Consider the following 21162-nt stretch of genomic DNA (forward strand, 5'->3'; position numbering starts at 1 on the left):
CATGGGACTCTCAAGAGTCTCCTCCAGCACCACAGTTCAAAAGCATCAATTCTTCGGCGATCAGCCTTCTTTATGGTCCAGCTCTCACTTCCATACATCACTACGGGGAAAACCATGGCTTTTACTATACGGACCTTTGTTGGCAAGGTGATGTCTCTGCTTTTTAAGATGTTGTCTAGGTTTGCCATCGCCTTTCTTCCAAGGAGCAGGCGTCTTTTAATTTCGTTACTGCTGTCACCATCTGCAGTGATCATGGAGCCCAAGAAAGTAAAATCTCTCACTGCCTCCATTTCTTCCCCTTCTATTTGCCAGGAGGTGATGGGCCCAGTGGCCATGATCTTCGTTTTTTTTGATGTTGAGCTTGACCATATTTTGCGCTCTCCTCTTTCACCCTCATTAAAAGGTTCTTTAATTCCTCCTCACTTTCTGCCATCAAAGTTGTGTCATCTGCATATCTGAGGTAGTTTAATCAAGCCATATTTTGCCACTTACATGCAACAATAGAGTTTGAGTGAGCCATCCAAATTAGAATTGTAAACTAGTTTGATCCTGGTTTATAAAGGCTTGCTGAAACCATCGATTTTAGGCTGGATGTAATAGCAATCCATGGTTTGATTAGAACAGGGAGTAATGCAGAAGCTGTTCTCAAAAGGGGAAAAGGAAAGTGGGGAAGAAGAGAGCCCTCAAGCATATGGTTTGTTCCTAATCCTCCAAACCATGGTTTGAATGCAGACAGTGTCATGGAATTTCACTGTTGGAATATCTGAATTTTACTGTTTGGTCCCTTGGTGGTATGAGGGTTTATTCAAATGTTTATGTTCACCTTGAACAATAAAACAGCCACTCTGACTAGCTAAAGTATGAACTCTGCTGCTTTGAATCAACTCTCAGTCAACAGATCAAACAGTACTTATGGTCTTGGTATGGGGGAGTGACAAACAGGTGCCAGCAAAGAGAGGTTAAGAATATGGATTCTTCGGTTTCAAGCAACCCAACTACTGGTATGGGTATAAATGGGCACAGGAATAAAGAAATAGTTTGTGTCGAAAGCAGCATCCTTTTTCAGTAGACATTTTCTTGAAAGGGCCTTCTCTCTTGTGAGAGCAAGAAGAGAAATACCTCTTTGAGGAGGGTTCCTGCCAGCTGTGTAATCTGTGAGTACTTCCAGTCGTGCCATTAGGGCTGGGTTTGAGGGTCCAAGTCAGGGCCAGGAAAGATAAGAGGTGGATGATGGGAGGTGGGCATATCTGGAGCTCAACAGCAGGCACTTCCCTGGGCTGGTTCATATGTAGAAAGGTGATGCTCTAGATACAGTGTTTTGAGCCATGTAAAGGCTTTGAAGGTCCAAACCAGCACTTTGAATTGCAGCTAGAAACAACTTGACAGCTAGACATTACAAGTGCTTCTTTTACTATTTTTACTTCAAGTATATACTCTGATGTTTCTACAACAAAATGGTGCTAGTTCCCATGCAAATGCATTTAACTTCAAGGCAGCAGAAGCAAACTCCATTTACTCCTGTAATCACTATGGCACTATAAGTAAGTTTCAAATGTGAAACTGACCATGCTCAGAATTTCTTTCTTCTAATCAGGGTGACAAACTGTTTGTTGTTGTTGTTATGCTGTAGCACAGGGGCTGTTGAACTTCCTACCCTCGGGGCCCCCTTGTGGGCCTGATTTTCAACCCTCTCGAGTCACAAATTTATGTAAACTTTTATTGAAGCACCGTTTGGGGTACTTAACAATAAATGCCTGAAAAGATAACGGGCTTAAAAACAACAACACTACAACAACCCACCAACTAAGGAATGCTATGTTATTTTTTTGGTGTAATTTCCAAAAACAGGCTTCTGGTGATTGACAAGAGAAGTGAAGATGCGCCCGCGCTCACACTCTCTTGCAAGCACAGCCATTTTCTGCCGTGCTTCCTCATATCTCATTCTATTGCAACCGCTCTTCGCGGAGGCAGCGCAGTTTTTAATACTTTTCTGCAAGTTCTTCAAAGGCACAAGAGTTGCCGACAGAAGAGGTTGCGGCCGCCCCAAAGCATTTCGGTACTTGCAGTCCCCCCTTCTTTTTTTTAAGCCCCCACTTAGCGAGCACTTCTCCTTTCCGAGCCGACAGCGCCACCTCCTGGAACTTGTAGTTCTTCAGGGCAGGAGGCGCGCCTTGAAGATGAGGCTGCTGCGCGGAAGGAGGCCTACAAACCCCAGGATGCACTGCGCGCCTTACGGCTAGAGGCGAGGCTGGCCCTCTTCGACTGCGGGAATCCGGCTCTTGCTGCTGCCGGCTAGGCAAGGTCTCCGCGCCAAGAATGAAGTGAAGGGAAGCAAGCAGTGGGAAGTGGGGCTCGGCCGGCCGGTCTAGACAGCGTCTCCCGCCAGGTGCGTAGTGGCTCTCGAAGACTCCCCCAAACTCCCGCCGCGCGCCCCTTTTTCTTCTTTCCAGCCGCGCCTGGTCTTGCTCTGCCATAACCTGAGCCGGCAACTCTCGCCTCGGAGCGATCGATGATTTAACATAGTGGATCGATAAAGTGCGCTGCTGGAAGACTCCCGCGAGCGCCAAGCGCTGCGCTCCGAGATCGACTTGGGATCGAAGCCCGGAAGACACGCTTAATTATGGCTCCTTCCCGTGGGACGTTTCAGGTTATATAGGGCTTAAGGGAAAAGATCCTAAAGCGCAAAGTCGCCTTCCCTTTGGGGAAATGCGGCCAAGAGAAGGGAGCGCAATCCGGGGAATTGATCTCAAGCTGCCACATTGTGTTAGTGTGATTTAGGGATTTGTTTTGCTTGGCAAAACCCCCACTTTTAATCTCTTGCTATTTTGCAGCCGCCTTGCGTTCTTCCTTCCTCCGCCCCCTCCCAAAAGAAACGGGAGGTGTACGCATACTAGTAAATATATGATTTTAAAGCAATCTTCTCTTGACCTTTGACAGCTAATGCGACTTTATTCATTTGCATTAGCCGCCATCGGAACAGAGGTTGGGGACCTGTGGCCTTCCCAGTGCTGTTGCACGACAGCTCCCGTGATCTCTGATTATGTTGTATCCAACAGCACGCATTGACCATCTCTGGATTTTGCCTGTCTTTACAGATATGTGCATACACTCTAGTCTCTCATATTGTCTTCAATTCGTCTAAAGTTAGTCATAACTACACCTTGTTAGTACAGGGCCATCATGCGTAGTAGTCGTCAGTGGCCTTCTGGTTCATTAATTTTCCTAGGCTCCTTTTGGAAGCCGTTCAAGTTAGTGCTGATACTGCATTCTCTAGTTTAACTATGGACTGTGTGTAGTTCTTCATTTTGTTTCACTATTCAGCCCCATTGGACGTGCCTGGGTTATACTACTATTAAAAGAGGAATAAATTATTATTTCTCCAGACTCTTGAGTAATGTTATAATTTTGCTGTGTCCCTCCCCTTCTACTCAAAAGCTCTAAATGTTATAACCTTCCTTCATATGGAAGTTGCTCCACTCCCTTGTCATTTTGATTGTCCTTTTCTGAACCCTTTCCAGCTCTGCAGTATTTTTACGATGCAGCAACCACAACTTGAATGTATAGCCTAAGATAAATTAATACTCTGCTCCCTAAATTCCAAGAATGTAAAAAGCTGCTGAATGGATGCCAGATCGTTTATTATTTTGAATCAGAAAAAGCTCATTAGCAACTAATTTATGGGCCTGTAGATATTGATACTAGTCTGTGCTAGTGTGGACATTTCAGCGCTCCTTCATTCCCCCTGTGTTTGTTCCAGTTTTTTTGTTTGAATTGGTGTTCCTTCCCTTGTTGCCAGCTTCTTGTAAGGAAGTTGTGTGTAGGGGAGTACATGAATACCCCGGGAGGTAGGCACATGACAGTATTACTTGTGTGTAAATCATTGCATGCATGAAGAAGCTGTGGTCTATTGACATTTCACAGCACAGCTAGCAAATAGTAGCTGTAGGACAGTTTCATGCTTCAGACTGAACACAGAAATCAATGAACATTTGCAGTGATATGCAGTGATAATCCTGACACCTGCATTATGCAGTTTGCCATTGCTGTGTATTAACTAAAGCATCCTTGCTATAGACTGAAGAAATAAAGGCAGTAAATTTTCGCCGAGAAGCACAAGGGAAGTGCTATGCTCCCAAAGCTCTTGGGGATAAGGCAGGCTCCGTATGAACACAATGAATATATTTTCTGGGAGCTGGATGTTTACACATAAATTGAACGGTAGATTGGCATATGTATTTTACAATCTGCTCCATCCTTACATGTCTTCAACATGTGGTTGTCATTTCTTGCTGCTTGTATATGGTTGAAAATATTTGGGACGCAAGCAAAGCAGTTATAAGAGGGTTTCTAATACAACAGAACACGATTAAAAAAAGACTCTGGAATGAAAAGAAGGAGAAGATCTTGGAGAAAATAAGAGAAGGAGAGAGAAAACTGAGGTCCAGGCCTAAATCAAAGGAAGTATTGAGAGAAGTGAAGTTTTTCCAGGCACAATATTCGAAACTGATAAATCAAGAGGTGGAATGGAAAATTAAACAAATGAAACAAAGATCCTTTGAATCTGCTAACAAATGTGGAAAATTGTTGGCTTGGCAGTTGAAAAAGAGACAAAAACTTAACACAGTTACAAATCTAGAGATTGAAGGGAGAATGGTTCAGAAACCCGATGAAATTAGAAAGTCCTTCCAGAGATATTTCAAAGAACTTTATTCTCAAAGGCCACAAAAAAGCTCAGAGGTGGACCAATTTGTTATAACTAATGGATTACAAAAAATACCCCAGGAAATGAGAGCAATCCTGAACTGTAATATTACAACTCAAGAAATTGAATGCGCCATTCAGAACCTTCAACTGGGCAAATCTCCGGGACCTGATGGGCTTACTTCCAAATATTATAAGGTACTGAAGGATTCATTGATACAACCATTGCTGGAAGTTTGCAACCAGATCATGGAGGGGAGGAAGGCACCGGAAACGTGGAAAGAAGCTTTCATCACGTTGATCCCAAAACTAGAATCTGAAAAAACTCAACTTAAAAACTACCGTCCTATCTCACTCCTAAATGTGGATTACAAAATTTTTGCAGACATTTTGGCAAGTAGGTTTAAGAAAGTCTTAAATGAAGTGATTCATAAGGACCAAGCAGGCTTTCTCCCTGGTAGGCATTTATTTGACAACACAAGAAACATCATTGACATTTTGGAGTTTTTACAGATTAATTCAAACACAAGAGCGGTGTTGATTTTTATTGATGCGGAGAAGGCCTTTGACAACATTTCTTGGCTGTTTATGAAGAAAAATTTGGAAAGGATGGGAGTAGGGCGGGGGTTTGAAAATGGAATAGAAGCAATTTATTCAGAACAAAAAGCTAAATTGATAGTAAACAACGTGGTGACAGAGGAGTTCAAAATTGAAAAAGGGACACGACAGGGGTGCCCTCTATCTCCTCTGTTGTTTATTTCAGTCCTGGAGGTGCTATTGAACATGATTAGAAATGACCGGTTGACACAGGGAATTGTGGTCGGAGAGAAACAATATAAACTGAAAGCTTTTGCAGATGACTTGGTATTAACATTACAGGAGCCAGCCTCTAGTACTAAAAGAGCGTTAGAATTAATTTCTGACTTTGGTCGGGTGGCGGGATTCAAGCTGAATAAACAAAAAACTAAAGTTTTAGCAAAAAACTTGACAACTACTGAAATAGAGGAGTTCAGAAAAGAAACAGAACTAAATGTGGTCAAAAAAGTAAAGTACCTAGGGGTCCATTTGACCTCCAAAAATTTGAATTTATTTAAGGACAACTATGAGAAATGTTGGTCAGAGATCAAAAGAGATCTGGAAATATGGTCAAGATTAAAACTTTCCTTGCTGGGCAGAATAGCTGCTATAAAGATGAATGTATTGCCGAAAATGCTATTTTTGTTTCAGGCCCTCCAGATCGTGGATAAGGTGGAATGTTTTGGAAAATGGCAGAGGGATTTATCTAAATTTGTCTGGCAGGGCAAAAAGCCCCGAATAAAGTTTAAAATACTAACAGATGCGAAAGAAAGAGGGGGGTTTGCCCTGCCGGACTTGAGGTTATATTATGAAGCTGCAGCCCTCTGCTGGTTGAAGGATTGGATTTTATTGGAGAACACCGATGTCCTTGACCTGGAGGGATTTGATAATGCTTTTGGGTGGCATGCATATTTGTGGTATGACAAGGTTAAAGTTCATAAATTGTTCAAAAACCATATTGTCAGAAGGGCAATTTTCATGGTCTGGTCAAAATATAAAGACTTATTGGAGAGTAAAACTCCGAGGTGGCTCTCACCGATGGAGGCCAAAGCACGTAAAAGACTCAATATGGAGGCCCACTGGCCTAAATATTGGGAAATAATTGAAAAAATTGGAGATAAATGGAGGTTACAGAGTATGGAAAAGTTAAAAAACAAGGTGCGAGATTGGTTGCATTATGCTCAAATCCAGGAAGTTTTTAAAGCAGACAAAAAAGTGGGTTTTCAGGAGGAAAAATCGAAACTAGAAACAGAGTTGCTTGAGCCAAAATCTAAGCTAATTTCGAGAATGTATAACTTGCTGCTTAAATGGAACACACAGGATGAGATTGTCAAATCCTCTATGATAAAGTGGGCACAGGACTTGGGGCATAACATTATGTTTGAAGACTGGGAAAGGTTATGGAACACCGGAATGAAATTCACGGCATGTACTGCCTTGAAGGAAAACATTACGAAAATGATATACCGGTGGTACATGACCCCAGTCAAGCTTGCAAAGATATATCACCTGTCCGATAATAAATGTTGGAAATGTAAGGAAGAGGAAGGGACATTTTTACACCTCTGGTGGACCTGCCCGAAAGTGAAGGCCTTCTGGGAAATGATACATAATGAACTAAAAAAGGTGCTGAGATTCACCTTACCTAAGAAACCGGAGGCCTTCCTTCTGGGCATGGTAGACCAGAGGATGGTCAAGAAAGATAGAACTTTCTTTATGTACGCTACTACAGCAGCGAGGATTTTGTTGGCAAAGCACTGGAAGACACAAAATCTACCCACATTGGAAGAATGGCAGACGCAGCTGATGGACTATATGGAGTTGGCTGAAATGACTGGCAGAATTCGAGACTCGGGAGAAGAAGAAACGGAGGAAGTTTGGGAAAATTTTAAGGACTATTTGAAAAAGCATTATAAGTTGTATGAATGTTAAAAAATGCTCCTTTCTAGGAAGGTATAGCTTCAGTATCGGCAAATTTCTGAATTGATAAATAAGACACTATAAGACAGAAGTGAGATAATGAAATATTTTTATTGTGTGGAAATTAAAAATTAATGCAATTGTACTGAAATGTTTACATCAGATAACACGATAAAATGGAAGATATATTGTTATGTATAAAATAAGTTAACATATTGCTGAGGTTTTGGTTACACAGGGAATGCAGTGCTCGGGAGATGGGGGGAGTCCATTGGATCTATGGAAGTATGTATTTGAAGGTGGAAATTTGTTTATTAAAAACCTAATAAAATATTTATAAAAAAAGAAAAAGAAAATATTTGGGTCAAAATATTTACCACAGCCATTTTATTTCATCTTGGCAGTGAATACAAGGAAAGCTACTTTCCCTTTCCTGCTAATTCCACCTGGTGAACAAGTGTAAGAAAATGCATTCAAAGAAGATGGGAGGGAATGGTTTGAGGGCAGTTTGAAGAGCAGACCCCGGCTGCTTTGCCATGCACTCTCTCCTGGGTTCTTGGGCAAGCCACCCTGAGTCTGATTCAATTCAATAAGACACAAATCCCTAGCCTCAAGGGCAGTAAAAACCAGTGCTTATTTTCAGGGGGTACTCCAGGGTACACAATACCAGCACCTCTCTCTCTCTGTGGGTTAAAAAAGTGTGGCACTTACTGTAAGAACTTCACGGTGAGTACTGGCAACTATTTTTCTAGGGGGGAAAGCACTGGTGAAAACCATAAATGATTGTGATGAATTGTGATATTGAGGGATATAAGTAAATACTGTAGGTTTGGTCATGGGTGTCCCAGCACTCCAGCATGGTTGAAAACAGATCCTTGAAGGAAATTCAAGAACTGAGACTTGGGTTGGGTGTCATTGACCTGTGAGCACAGCTTCTTGTCCTTGGAACTTCGCACGGAGGGATTGCCAGTAGGAAAGAACTTTAGAATCTACCAAGTAAACACGTGATATTTTTAAAAAAGTGGGTAGGCCTGTGGAATCACTCATAATGCTTTTATATATTTTTTTAAGGACTAGCCCTGTGATGTGTTGGTCATCAGTGTGGCATGCAGTGGTACCTGCATAGCTTCTGAAGTCACACACACACACCTCCCTTGGTGAGGGTGGTTACCTTTTCCTCCCTCGAAAAGTACACAGAGCTAAAGGAGGAAGTTGGAAGAGTGCCACTCTTTCCCACTTCTTTCAGTTCTATATGCTTTTCAAGATTCAGACTAATTCTGCTGGTTCCAACTTTCACCCAGATACCTTGGAAAAGCTAAGTCTGTATGTGTGTGCTTTCTCTCTCTCTCTTTCTGTCTGGGGTGACGTTGGGATGAGAGAGAAGTGCCCAGAGAGGGAATAATGGGGCGCCAGCACCCTCAAAGATCTACGTTTGCCTGTGGACCTTAAAAGCTTAATGGGCCCTAAATGATTACAAGAGTATTGTCTTTACCATGAGGGTTTATTGCCTGGAAAGGTGTGCATTTGCGGCGTTTTGGTGGCAGTGACAGCACTGAAGCAAAAGACTCCTGCTATCAGGATTGAAACAGGCAAAAGATGGGCCTTGCTTGACCTGAGAGTGTCCCTTTAATGCTTTATAACTCTGCTAATCTTTAGGTCTTATCTTATCTTTGCACCTCTCCCTCCTATCAAGGACTTTCAGATGCTGTTGCCCAGAGGGCTTTAGCAGAGAGAGGCATTATAGGCCTTGGCCACAAAAGCATGTGCTGCTTGTTGAATCAGTGCCACCAAGGCTTCATCCTTTCTTGTTTTCCAGCTGCCAGTGCATACCGTCTTAGCTTGCAATATTACAGTCACACTTCCTGTTCTTCTGGCAGAGGAGCAAAGCTAAAGTCTGACACCTTGTTTGCCGGAGAGGTGGAGGCAGAACCTGTCAGCATTGTGAGTGCAACCATCTGAAACCCACCTCTGTATCGTCTTGTCCCCACTGTGATGGATAAGGACCCTCGATTGCAGTTGCGTGTCTTTGACCTCAATTGCTGGTGAGTTTTTCCATTGCTTTATTTTTGTGTGTGTGTTTGTTTAAGGCAGGTGAGGGTTGGCTCTGATCTGCATGACTATCTGCGAAGGTTCAGTCATGTTTTCTGATCAAGAAGTTGCTGAGTCTTCAGGGTTACGGCAAATGCATTCTTCACCTGTTTGTTTCCCTGTTTGCAGAGAGGAAATGATGAAGCTCCCGCGTCTGGGGCTGTTTTTATGTAAATAAAACAGGGTATTGCAAATCTCTCTGTTCCTGCCCTTTTCCAACCCAATGATTAAGTGATTTGGCTGAACATGCATCTATGCTTAAATGGAGAGAGAGGGGAATCTTTTTCATGCTGAGGTCAAACTTTGGGAGTGGGGCAGAGACTCAAGTGGGCAGGCCAGAGGAAAAAAACAGATGGAACAATGCATGTGACCCTTAATTTTGTACAGTGTCCTACATTCTAGCCACAAAAAAGTCAAAGGTTTTACACCGGCATGCGCATGCTCGTTCTCTCTCTCTCTCTCTCTCTCTCTCTCTCTCTCTCTCTCTTTCTCTCTTTTTTTTCTTCATTCAGGTAAAAAAGAGACATTATCACTGTTCAGTGACACATTTCAGCCAGGCATATGTCCTTCCAATTCCAACACAGGCTCATGTATACAGTATAATTGATGGTCAAATTATCATCGTGCCATGTTTCAGGATGGGGGAGGGAGGCCATCTGTTTTATTTCTCTCCCATGTAAAACAAGTAAAACAAACAAAGCAGCTGCTAGCAAGTCATGGAGAAAAACTCCTTTCAGCTAATTCCTTTTTGCACTGGTGAATGTATAGTCCCTTGTATTACCCCAGGAATCTTCCACCCCATTATGACCTCATTTGGGGGCATGCAACAGCCAGGCCTGACTCTGTGTCTGACCAGTTTTTCTTATAGTGCTGCTTGTACATAAATGCATTCAATGTTTCTTTGCATTTAATGTGCATATTTTCCCCTTAATGTTCAGCAACAACAGCTGCTGTGAGAGGGCTGCTTGCCTCAGTGATGAGAGGGGATTTAACTGTTTCCTTCCCTACTGTAGTCCTGATTAAAACTGCTCCTCCAGGTGTGCTTTTTGCATTGGGAGGAGTGCTTCCCTTGGCTCTCAGTATGATACTGCCTTCTTTACCAGGTGTAAGTAATGAAGGGCTAAGATTGAAATGAGCAGTGAGCCTAGTTGGAACCTAATGTTTCACTCAGTTTCCTTCCCTTTCTCTCCCTTCAAGGGCCATTCGCTACCTGAGCAAAGTACGGCAGCAGCGCATTGAATTGATTGGCAATGTCCTCAACCAGGAGGGATATGACTTGGCGCTCTTGCAGGAAGTGAGTACTTAAATCTGTTATAGTGCATCTAGTATTGGCATAGGTTGTGGGCAGAGCATGGCAAGATCTTGAAGTGCTGTATAAGCATGATTAATCGGGGAGGAGGGATACTAGGGGAGGGGATGGGTTACCCCCCCCCCCATGCCTAGCTTCAACTTAGCCCACTGATTCAATTCCCACTTCTGTTCTTTGGTTTGCAGTCACTGTGACTACAACCTCTCTGCTTTTCCAGGTGTGGAGCGAGAGAGATTATTGGGAGCTGAAAAAGAAGCTGTGTGCCCGCTACCCTTCTTCCCACTATTTTAAAAGGTAAAAAGGAGCTTGAATAGTCCATGCCAATGGCTGAGCTCAATTAGTATAGGCTTGACTTCATAGATGTGCAATTTATATGATTTTTAGAGAGGACCCTCTCAGACACTGGTAGGAAATCATTTCCACTCTTTAGTTTCTTGAGAGCTCAGACAGGTTAGCATAAAAGGTCTTGGAATAAGTTGGGTCTTTAGCTGATCAAAATAATATTTTCTTGGAAACAGGTGCCTTGTTGCTTGTGCAGCAGCCTCACCCCTTGTGACAGATAATTGTTCTTTAATTGCCCTTGTTCCCTTAGCAGTCCTTGCCTTCCAGATGTGGCATGCTGACTGAATAACCCACAGGTCTATTTTTAAGGCTGTGTTTGTGAAACAGAGCCCATGGTTGCGCACTGGATCATTACATGGGCAGCATGGTGCAGGACGCATGGGTTGGATGCATGTTGGCATATACCTGGTGTGAAACCAACCTGCAGACCAACCTGTGAAACCAACCTTCATCTGTAGGGGACACAGCTTGGAACACAGGGAATCTCAATAAAATTTTGTGACATTAATTAATCTGAGTTTTACAGACTCACCTTGTACAGGCCACTTGATTATAGATGGTTACCAAACCTTATGGTTCACTTCTTTGGCAGACACGGCATTAAACTCTTCTTAAATGTACATTTTGGTGGGCACCTGTGACTTGACTTGCATGCTGTTACAGAAGCAAATAATGGTGAGGCAGCATCCCTTTTCAGTCTTGACTCTGTCACGGTGTCAGAAGACTTCGCTTTGTCCCTAATGCCAAGGAGTCCCAAATGCCAGCCCTTTTCTGTAAACTCTAGCTATTGATTTCAAATGGAGGATGGGAACAGCAAGGATTGGCAATGTCCTCCCCCCCCAGCTGACGCCTGTGGTGCCTGTGTCTTTCACAGTGGAGTGATTGGCAGTGGGCTCTGCATCTTCTCCAGATATCAAATCCTGGACACCTTCCTGTACCAATACTCTGTGAATGGCTACCCCTACATGGTGAGTGGGCGATGCCTTGCTTGGGGGTGGGGAACGGGCCAAAGAGCACCTTTCTTCTAAGGCTCTTTTCACTGTGACCAGCGTTGCCTACGTTTCTTCTACAGTATTCCACTTTCTTCTCTCTACAGTTCCAGCACGGAGACTGGTTTGGTGGCAAATCGGTGGGGCTTGTGGTCCTGAAGATACAGGAGATTGTTTTCAACATCTATGTGACTCATGTGAGCAGTTTTATTTATTTTGTTGTATTCTTTTTATTTGTGTGTTACAAACTTATTCAACTCCTGGAGCAAGATTACAGAAATCATGTGTGTGTGTGTGTGTGTGTGTGTGTGTGTGTGTGTGTGTCTAAATGTGAGTAGGATTTACATGAGGAACACAGGATAGCACTTCAGATTTGCTTAGATTGCTGAATGAATCCTTTGATTACAATCATACCTTGGTTTTCGAACAGCTTAATTCTTGAAAGTTTTGGCTCCCAAACACCACAAAACCGGAAGTGACTGTTCTGGTTTGTGAACTATTTTTGGAAGCCGAACATCTGATGGGGCTTCCATGGCTTCCGATTGGCTGCAGGAGCTTCCTGCAGCCAGTCAGAAGGCGCGCTTTGGTTGTCGAATGTTTTGGAAGTCAAATGGACTTCTGGAATGGATTCCATTTGACTTCCAAGGTGGGACTGTACTGGCTTGGACTCATTGTTTTTACAGCCTATTTGCCAGCAGGGGGTGTCCATGAACAGCCAAGGCTTTTTATTTTCTTGGGTGGCACCTTCTTAAAAATGAACAAGACACACAACCTTTTAAAGAAGGATTTTTTGTGTGTTCTCTCAAATGTATGCATCATTAGAAAGCTGCTGTTCATTCTTATCCCAAGGTACAATAAATGCAAGTCACATTGCATAGATGAATAGAAGCTGCCTGTTAAAGGATTAAGTGGTTAAAGGATTATGTATCAATTCTGTCATTTGTATTGATGTAAACCTCTAGAACGTATTTTGTATAGCTAAGCATTTAGCTTTATCCTCAGCATATTGTATTTTATTTTATTGCTATGCCTAGTAGGTAATGCAAATAAAATTTCTGTGTAAGGCCAGGCAAGCAGTGAGTGCAGTCCCAAAGATCAATAAACTAACTTCTGCTTCTGGGACTATCCCTAAATTATCTTAGCATTGAGGAGGAATAGAAAGCCGGCACAATGAAACGGGTGAGAGAAACTCCCACAGGAGGCAGCCTTAATGAGCAGTATGATTTCACAAGCTTGGTACTAACGCAGGAGCGTCAGTGTTGCCTAGTCTGCTGAAGCCCGAAAGCTACATGTGGAAATATTTTTGAGGTCTACTTACACCTGGCCATGCTGGGAGTTGTAGTGTAATGACATCTCAAGATCATTCCTTTGGTGAAGCCTGGGTTACACGATCGGAGGATATTATTCTGGGGCACCTTTTGGGAGATAACAAACCCTGCCTACAGAAACAAGGGACTAGTTCATCCATTCACACAACCAGCATTTCGGACGCAACTGTGGTTGGTATTAATGTGAATAAGCTTTGGAATCACAAGCTCCCGTTGTCTTCTCTGCCATAGTCACAAAGAGGAGATAGAAGCTTTCACTTCTATTTTCAGCTAACTGTGGCTCTTTGTTATTCAGTTACTTGGGCAAACACTGGTAGCAAGGATGGAGAACCTGTATCCCGTTGCTGGTGAACTCCACTAGTCCTAGCCAGAATAGAAAATAGTCAGGGGCGGTGAGAGCTATAGCCCACCAACATTTGGTGGGGGTCACAGGCTCCCCATCCCTGGTCCAAGGACTCAAGTCAACTTCAATCTGTAGTCTAGTTTCTCTATAACATTGTTAAGATTAACCACCGTTCCAACGTTTGGGCTTAGCAATAATGCATGGTTAGTTGAAAGTGGAAGCAGGAGTTTGTGATCTTGCTGGAGCAGAAGAAGAGTGCACACACAAGCCCAAAATTTATACCAGTAATGCGAAACAATAGTTTAGCATTGTATCTGTACCAGATGGTACTCTTTGCTTTATGTGTCTCTGAAACTGTGAAATCCCACTGTCTGTTATAGAATCCTTATCTTGTTGCTTTTGATCTCTGCCGCAGGCTCCCCGATCAGCTTAAAGTGTGGCAGCAAGGCGAGTACATTTGCTTTGCGATTTCACATATATTACTATGCAAGTGTGAATTTCATGTGTGTCTTGTTCTCTTCCTCCCAAGCTCCATGCGGAGTACTGCCGGGAGAAGGATGCTTACCTGCCCCACCGAGTAGTTCAGGCCTGGGAACTTGCCCAGTTTATACAGTAAGTCATGGGGAGACTCCAAAAATCTTTATAATGAGGTTTGTGTGTGCACGCTTTGTCCCTCTCTCTGTTAGCTGGTTTCCCTCCTTGGCAGTAATTCAGAGCTCTGGCTTAGAACATACTCAGTCCATCTAATGCTATCGCTCCGGCGACAGAATGAATGGGTGGATAGGGGGAGAGGATGCAGGCATGGTTTTGGGTGTGTAGTAGAATTCAAGTCTAACATGGCTTAGATCTCATGACAAAATACATCCTTGTATCATTGAGGGCTGCTTGTTTCCTCTCAGTCTGTGGCATCTTCTCATCTTCCCAGGCATACTTCGAAAGGAGCAGATGTGGTGCTGCTTGGTGGGGATCTGAACATGCACCCAGAAGATGTGGGCATCAGGCTGTTGCGAGGTTGGGCAGGGCTTCGGGACTCCTTCATTGCCGCAGAGAAGGTTGAGGTGAGTCTCGGTACTGCCCTATGAAATGGTCCTTTGGTCACTCAGTAAAAGGAAAAGAAAGTTGCCCTTGGGGCCTGGAAACTAGAACCTTACCTTTATTTGGGTAAGAATGTCAAGAGATAGGTTATACCAACCAGATTAAAAGTCCATCCACATGGCTCTCTCTCTCTTTTGCCTTCCTAAAAGCTCCGAGCTCTGCAGGCTGCACTGTCAGCCAGACTCAGTTGGCAGCTTCTTCCACAACACAGCTTGCTGCAGATGCTCTAGTATCTTTTATTAGAAGGGTGGGTAACTTCAGGCCCAGTGATCAAAAGTGACCCTCCAGGCCTCCCTATCTGGCTCCAGGCCACACCCCTCACTGCCTGTTCTGCCATACTTAGAGTCAGTGGCATAGCGTGGGGGGTGCAGGGGGGGCCGGCCGCACTGGGCGCAACATCTGGGGGTTAGGGTTAGGGGGCGCAAATCCATGGGGTAGGGGGCGCAAATCCACGGGTTAGGGGGCGCAAATTACTTGCCTTGCCCCGGGTACTGACAACCCACGCTACGCCACTGCTTAGAGTGTGGCTGGAATGTGTCCTTCAACTCTGATAATGCACGTTGCTTGTCTGGATAGTGATTATGTGAGAGTGTGTGTAGAAATAAGCCTACAGTACGCAAATGTGCATTAGGTATACTGGCATATGGCCCTTGAAATGTTGCCCAGGAGGGATTGCAGCTCTCAGGCTGAGAAAGTTCCCCCACCTCTGGTTTTTTTAGAACTGGGAATTCAGACTCTGGTCTTGCTCCTAGGGTGGTGAGGATGGCTCTACACTCTTGCCCACCAACTGCTTCACAAGCAAGAAGGAACTGCGGTGCTATCCCCAGGGGATTCGTATCGACTACATTCTGTATAAGGTATGTGCAAGTTCAACACGTAGAAAACAGACTGCGACAGTACAGAGTTCAGAAAGCAGTTAAGCAATAAAGGCTGTCAAATATGGTTTGGCACTAGCCCCATGACAGGTCTGTCTCCTGTCAGTATCTTCAGTCTGGAATGTCTTCTTTGTCCAATAGTCTCCAAAACTATGTGCTCACAGACTGGTATGGCCTCGGGCAACCTCTTGGCACCAGGTTGAACTCACTTGCTTGATTTCCTGCTGTTGTTGTCTTTGGGCATGTTCTCTGTAACAGCTGGGACTGGCTTTTCAAGATATGAGGATAAGACTTAAAGCTTTAGAGCCAAAATGAGCAAAGCACTAAGCACACTTCTGCAAGAACTTGCTGCATTTGGGGATTTAGATTAGCTTGCACTGCTTGATCACTTCCTGAACTCTGTAAGCACGTGCGCACTACTTGGACCACAGCTGTTGCTCCTTCCTATTAACACAGGGGCATAGAAAGTTGCCCAAGATATCCAGCCTTTCCTGTAAGAGGGGAACTACAGTTGTAACTAATTCCTCAGTTTGAGGTGCACGTTTGTGAGAACTGTGGCCCTATGTTGATTTTGGGGAGAATTCAGAAGAGGGTAGCAAATATGGTTAAAGATCACATCATTGAGAAAAGGTGAAAAGAACTGAGCACGTCTATTACCCATGAGAAAATCAGATTGACGTTGAGCCTGAAAATAATATTCAGTCTGTATTAAAATCTTACCCCAAAGCTGATGGCAAGAATGCGCCTGTTGCCAAACACTGTAGATGTAGGGCAATAGATTTTTAAATGGCAAAAGTTTAGATTTAAGATGAATTTGCTGAGAAAACAAGCCATGGGAGCAAGTTGCCCAAGGACATTGCTGAATAGCTTTCCTTGGAGTTGCATGGTCAAATAAGCACATGATAGAACAGACATAGGAATTCTTTAGCTGATCCTTGAGGACACTTCCAAATTACTTCTGCCATTCAAAGAGGACTCTAATAAGATAGTTCCCCACCCTCTTCACCTGTAGTCCACAGCCTAGAATTTCTGGGAGCCTTACTTATTTAAGACACACGTGCATAATAAGCACCTTGCTCTCCTGCTTATCTTCTCTTCTTGTAGGGTTTGTCTCACTATGAAGTAAAATGCAACCGCCATGAGACAACTACTGGAACAGCTCCCAACAAGGACATACCTTATTCCGACCATGAAGCTGTCATAGCCACACTATCTGTGAGCAAGAGAGAGTTAGGCAAAAGCCTGAACCACCCTAGAGTTGGTGAGTACCCCAGTTTCATTGCTTTGGCACAGGAGGGAGCAAGTACTCATGCCTTTGGGAAGAGGGGAGGGATGGCAAAGCCTGCCTGGTGCTCCTTCAAGGCCTGCTCTCGCCCACTAACCTCCCTGGAGAGAACAGTGTGGCCGTTGCGCTAGGACCCTGGCCTCTGCAGGCATGCACTACCATAGTCAAGAAGCCAGTATCTCTGCATAAAGTAGCAGCCTTGGCCTGCCTCTCCAGACCAGCGAGTGGGCTTGGACACAAATGTCTTAGGCCTTTTACTGCCTCAACACGCACTGTGGTTGAGTCCTGCTGCCGTCTGTCTTCCTAGAACCGGTGCTGGTGGACGTCTTGAACGAAGCCCGTATGGAGGTGCGGGTAGGGCTGCACGCGGCCGAGCGGCAGCAGTACTCCTGCGGCCGCATGGCCGTCCTGGCCGTGCTGCTGCTGCTCATGCAGGCGACCATGGGCCTGAGCTCCATGTTTGGCGATGCCCTCCTGCAGCCCTTCCCCAAGTTCTCCTTCTCGCTGCTCAGCCTGCTGGGGGTGTTGGTGTTGCTCATCTCGGCTGTGCTCTACCTCTTCCACACCATCGAGGTCAAGGTGCTCCAGGGGACAGAGGAGCAGATGCGGGTGGGGCTGCAGACACTCCAGGACAAGCTGAGCTCTCGGTGAGGCCTGTCGCTTGCCGGAACTCCAACAGGGACCAAGAGACTGTGCTGAAAGCTTTTCCGGGAGCCGTAAGTTCCTCTGTGCCGCCAGGTTCTAAGGGTTAGTCGTTTTTTAAGCACGTGGCAGCGATTGCTGTAGAAGTTTTATATTATTATTATTAGCTTAATTCTAGGGCAATAAAACTTTCTACGAATAGTTCTGACCTTCTGCTGAAGGGATTCTAGCACAAGTATGATTCGTGCAGAAGGGAATTTTGAAACGAAAGCAGTTCAACTGCATGCGGTTCAGCTTGTGGCTGTTTAGAAACCAGCATTTATCAATCCAAACCACGCTGTTCCGACCGAGTCGGGTGGCTGAATTAGTACTGTAAAAGCCTGGTGTTAAGCAGACAAGTTAAAATGTGTATAGCATTTCTAGTTTATACAAAGTTCCTTTTTGAATTGAAAACAGAATAAATCAGTCTTCAAATACAACAGAGCAGAAAGTAGCATTTACTGGTGAAATTCTTTTTCTTGAAACCCTTTTTATTAATTGCTTGCTTAGCACTTGAATGTACCAAAATCCTTTCACTGACATCATACTTCCTGCAGCTCTTGTGAAGTAGATCATTGTTGTTTGCATTTCTTTGGAGTGGGGGGCGGGAGTGATGCTAAAGGGCTTCCCGCAGTCCAGCCAGCAAGCTTAAGGCTGGTGTGGCTGCTTAAGTCAAACCATTGAACCATGCAGGCCTCCAGGGTATCAGGCAGGGGGCATTTCCCCAGCTGTCTTGCCTAAGATCCTGGGAATCTGCAGATGCCACTCTCAGCCTGCGACCTGCATGCAAAAGACATGCCACTAGCACTTCTGGCTCTCAGCTAAGGAGCTAGCCTTCAGCACAGTTCTTAGTAGTGTATTATGTAATTGTGAGTCTTTTTAAAAATCTCTTAAATACTCTTCTTCTGTTGGAAAAGCCCTCCTTTGACACCAGCGGCAACCTGTAGAGCTGGGATTAGCAGTCTTCAGGCAGAATTTCACCCTTTTAGCGGCTTAAAACATCTTGGGAGAGATGGAGACCTATATGCAAATGAGGCCAGGAATCCTACCTTTGGTATGTAGTTATATTTTTCTAACCATGGATGACCCCCATCCTACCACCCCATGCCCCTCTTCATTGTGCCAAGCTGGCAAAAAGTACTTCTCATCTAGCAAAAGAAAATGGTTTGGTGTGTTACTGAAGACGTAGTTGTCAACCACAGTTACATTGAGAACATTGTGAGAGGCTGCATGCAAATAGCCCAGATAGCAGACAGGTCTGTGAAAGCATGTAGGTAATCATGTCCAGCCAAGAACAGCATCTTTTTGATGCATGTGAGTGTTTGTTTATAAGTTATCCGGTAGCCTACTCTTCCTCAAAGGGTTCAGAGCAGCTTTCATTGAGGTTTCTCCCATCTGGGCACATTACCTGCGTATCTTTCATTATGTGCCCTTCCTTGCCATTCTCATTTAGTGAGAGAAAGGCAGGCATCACAGTTGTCTTCTCAAAAAGTTTAGTAGAGCCCAAGAAAACTTCAGAAGATACCTGTGGGATATTTTATTTCCTTATGTTAAATTAGCTTGGATGAGAAAAGGCAGGACAACACTTCCAGCTCACTCCATGCATCTTTATTGAAAGAGGAGCACACAGCCCGTAAAAAGAGCTGTGGCTTAACAGCAGTTCAGGCATGGCAACCTTCTGATTCTAACAGGTAGCCATCTCCTCAGCCGCAGAGGTCTGACCCTTGTTCTGTAAAGGGGCTTGCTGCAGGAGCAGTTTATGATGATGAAAAAGCGCCCCTAATTCTTCTCTAGTGGCTCTGCTTTTATTGCTTTGGGATACTATATTCAGACCACACCTGTGTGGTTTTATAGCTGGCAATCCATTACACATGTAAGTAGACTGTGAGTGGCAAAGATACCTATCCAGATACTGTGTGACAGGATCACACTTCTCCAGTGGCCGTGCTGTTTTTTATTATAATTCCCAGCAGGCTGCATGCAGCCTTGCTCATTCAGCTGACAGGTCTGTGCCCCCTCCCTAGTAATACCCTGTAATATTAGAAAGGCCTTGCTGGTGTTGTTGGGACTCCCAACTCCCTTCAGATCCAGCCAATGATCAGGGATTATAGGAGTTGTAGTCCCAACAACACTGGGTGAGGGGCACAGGTTCCCTACACCTGGTTTATATATTAAATTATTTAGCATTTATGCCCCTCCAAATATCTCATGCTAGTTTGGGAGTGGGAGGTGCAAGTAATATTGCTCTGCTGGAGCTTGGGTGAAGGCAGAAATGCTCACTTGCACAGCAGCAGCCCCCTACTACCCAAGTGGCAAACATTGCAGCTGCCTGAAGTGGCATGAAAGAGGAGCTGTCCTGGTAAGCGAGGCCTTTTTCATAGGGGAGAATGCAGGCAGCTATAGATAGTTACATGTGCAATATTGTCTCCCTGTAGCCAGTGTAAAGAAGAATTTGGAGGACAATCTTAAGACACCATATAATGAAATCACTTATTGGCAAAAAGAATAAAATAAAAAACGGCCATATTTCCAGGCTTACTACTTAAAAACACTCGCATCAAGGTCAGGCTTGTTCTCCTTACACCTAATAGCAGCTACCAAACACTAATCTGCAGGGCAAGGGACTCAATCCCAGGCAGCTGGCCTAGGCTGCTAATGAAGGAACTCACTGAAGTGCCTGATGCTTACAGCACAGAGCTGCAGCCAGCACCTTGGCCTTCATTATTGCTGGGGTGCCTCGGGCAGATCTTTGCTGAAGATCACAGTCCTCTGCAGATACGCGTTAAAATGGAACTTGTGTTAAAATGTAGCTTCTGCACAAAGACAAAAGCTTCAATATAGCCAACTCTCAAATCTTCCCAAGGTCCCCAAATGCTGGTGCTTGCTCATAAAGCTCACTTAGACGCTTCTTCTCCTGCATCTCAATTAGGGCACTGCGCTGGTTCACAACCTCCAGCAGCTGGGACAGGATCTCCTTCTCTTTCAGCTGGTCTTCTAGGGTTTTTGAAGTCTCTTTAAAAAACACACACACAAAAATGCGGCTCCAAGTCAGTCACTATTATGGCAAGGAAAATAGGAGGCCTGTGGTCATCCAGATATTACATGACTGCATCTCAAATTATCCCTGCCCATTGGCCAGGAATTGTAGTCCCAACAATCTGGAGTCACAGGCTCCCCACCCCTGCTGTGAATGAAATCTCTGTTTAGCGTCTGTATATTTAATTCTCCTCAGCAGTTAAGTGAAATCAGACAGACAGCTTGTCTCCATTATTACATTCCCAGAATTGCATTCTGTTTAGGACAAATTAATCCACATACCCCATCTTCTCCATCACCAGTGTGTATTTAGAAACATTCTATACACACAATGAAAATATCTAACCCTAACAACAGATCATGAGAACAAAGGAGCTGGTTCAAAGTTTGAATAATTGATCCATGCTAAATTAGCAGGGGGTGGGCAGGAATTTGCATGCACTGCTTCTGCAATGGTACACAGGTTTTCTGTTAGAAGCAGGTACATATAAGATGCCAGAGTTCATTAACTTGGCTAACGAGCTCTACGTAGAATACAGCAGGCATAACTGAGTGCATAAAACAATTCTGCTTGATGCAAGAGACTTGGGTTCC

At 44.3% G+C, this 21162-nt stretch overlaps 2 protein-coding genes across 7 annotated transcripts in view; one reads left to right on the forward strand and one right to left on the reverse strand.

The window, feature by feature from the left end:
• The first annotated feature begins 2183 nt into the window (after window positions 1–2183).
• SMPD2 (sphingomyelin phosphodiesterase 2) lies at window positions 2184–17972 on the forward strand. Of its 4 annotated transcripts, none has more exons than XM_081915966.1 (11): window positions 2184–2386; window positions 9014–9239; window positions 10483–10579; window positions 10812–10888; window positions 11811–11904; window positions 12033–12122; window positions 14126–14208; window positions 14522–14654; window positions 15444–15548; window positions 16671–16827; window positions 17159–17972. In XM_081915966.1, the coding sequence occupies exons 2-11, from the start codon at window positions 9190–9192 to the stop codon at window positions 17500–17502; spliced, it is 1230 nt and encodes a 409-aa protein (XP_081772092.1). In that variant the 5' UTR covers window positions 2184–2386; window positions 9014–9189; the 3' UTR covers window positions 17503–17972. The 4 variants fall into 4 exon arrangements, with proteins under 4 accessions (XP_081772092.1, XP_081772091.1, XP_081772093.1 ...); XM_081915965.1 differs by having other exon boundaries at window positions 9075–9239; XM_081915967.1 differs by lacking the exon at window positions 2184–2386 and adding an exon at window positions 2495–2647 and having other exon boundaries at window positions 9075–9239.
• Window positions 17973–19118: 1146 nt separating this feature from the next.
• MICAL1 (microtubule associated monooxygenase, calponin and LIM domain containing 1) overlaps window positions 19119–21162 on the reverse strand; it is a 42920-nt gene continuing 40876 nt past the window's right edge. For all 3 annotated transcript variants that reach the window (XM_081915946.1, XM_081915944.1, XM_081915945.1), the window contains exon 24: window positions 19119–20544. In XM_081915946.1, coding sequence (XP_081772072.1) covers window positions 20381–20544 — 164 coding nt within the window. In that variant the 3' untranslated portion in view covers window positions 19119–20380. The remainder of the gene's footprint in view (window positions 20545–21162) is intronic.

The sequence above is a fragment of the Podarcis melisellensis genome (genome assembly GCF_964234715.1).
Source record: "Podarcis melisellensis genome assembly, chromosome: 6".
Classification (NCBI taxonomy): domain Eukaryota; kingdom Metazoa; phylum Chordata; class Lepidosauria; order Squamata; family Lacertidae; genus Podarcis; species Podarcis melisellensis.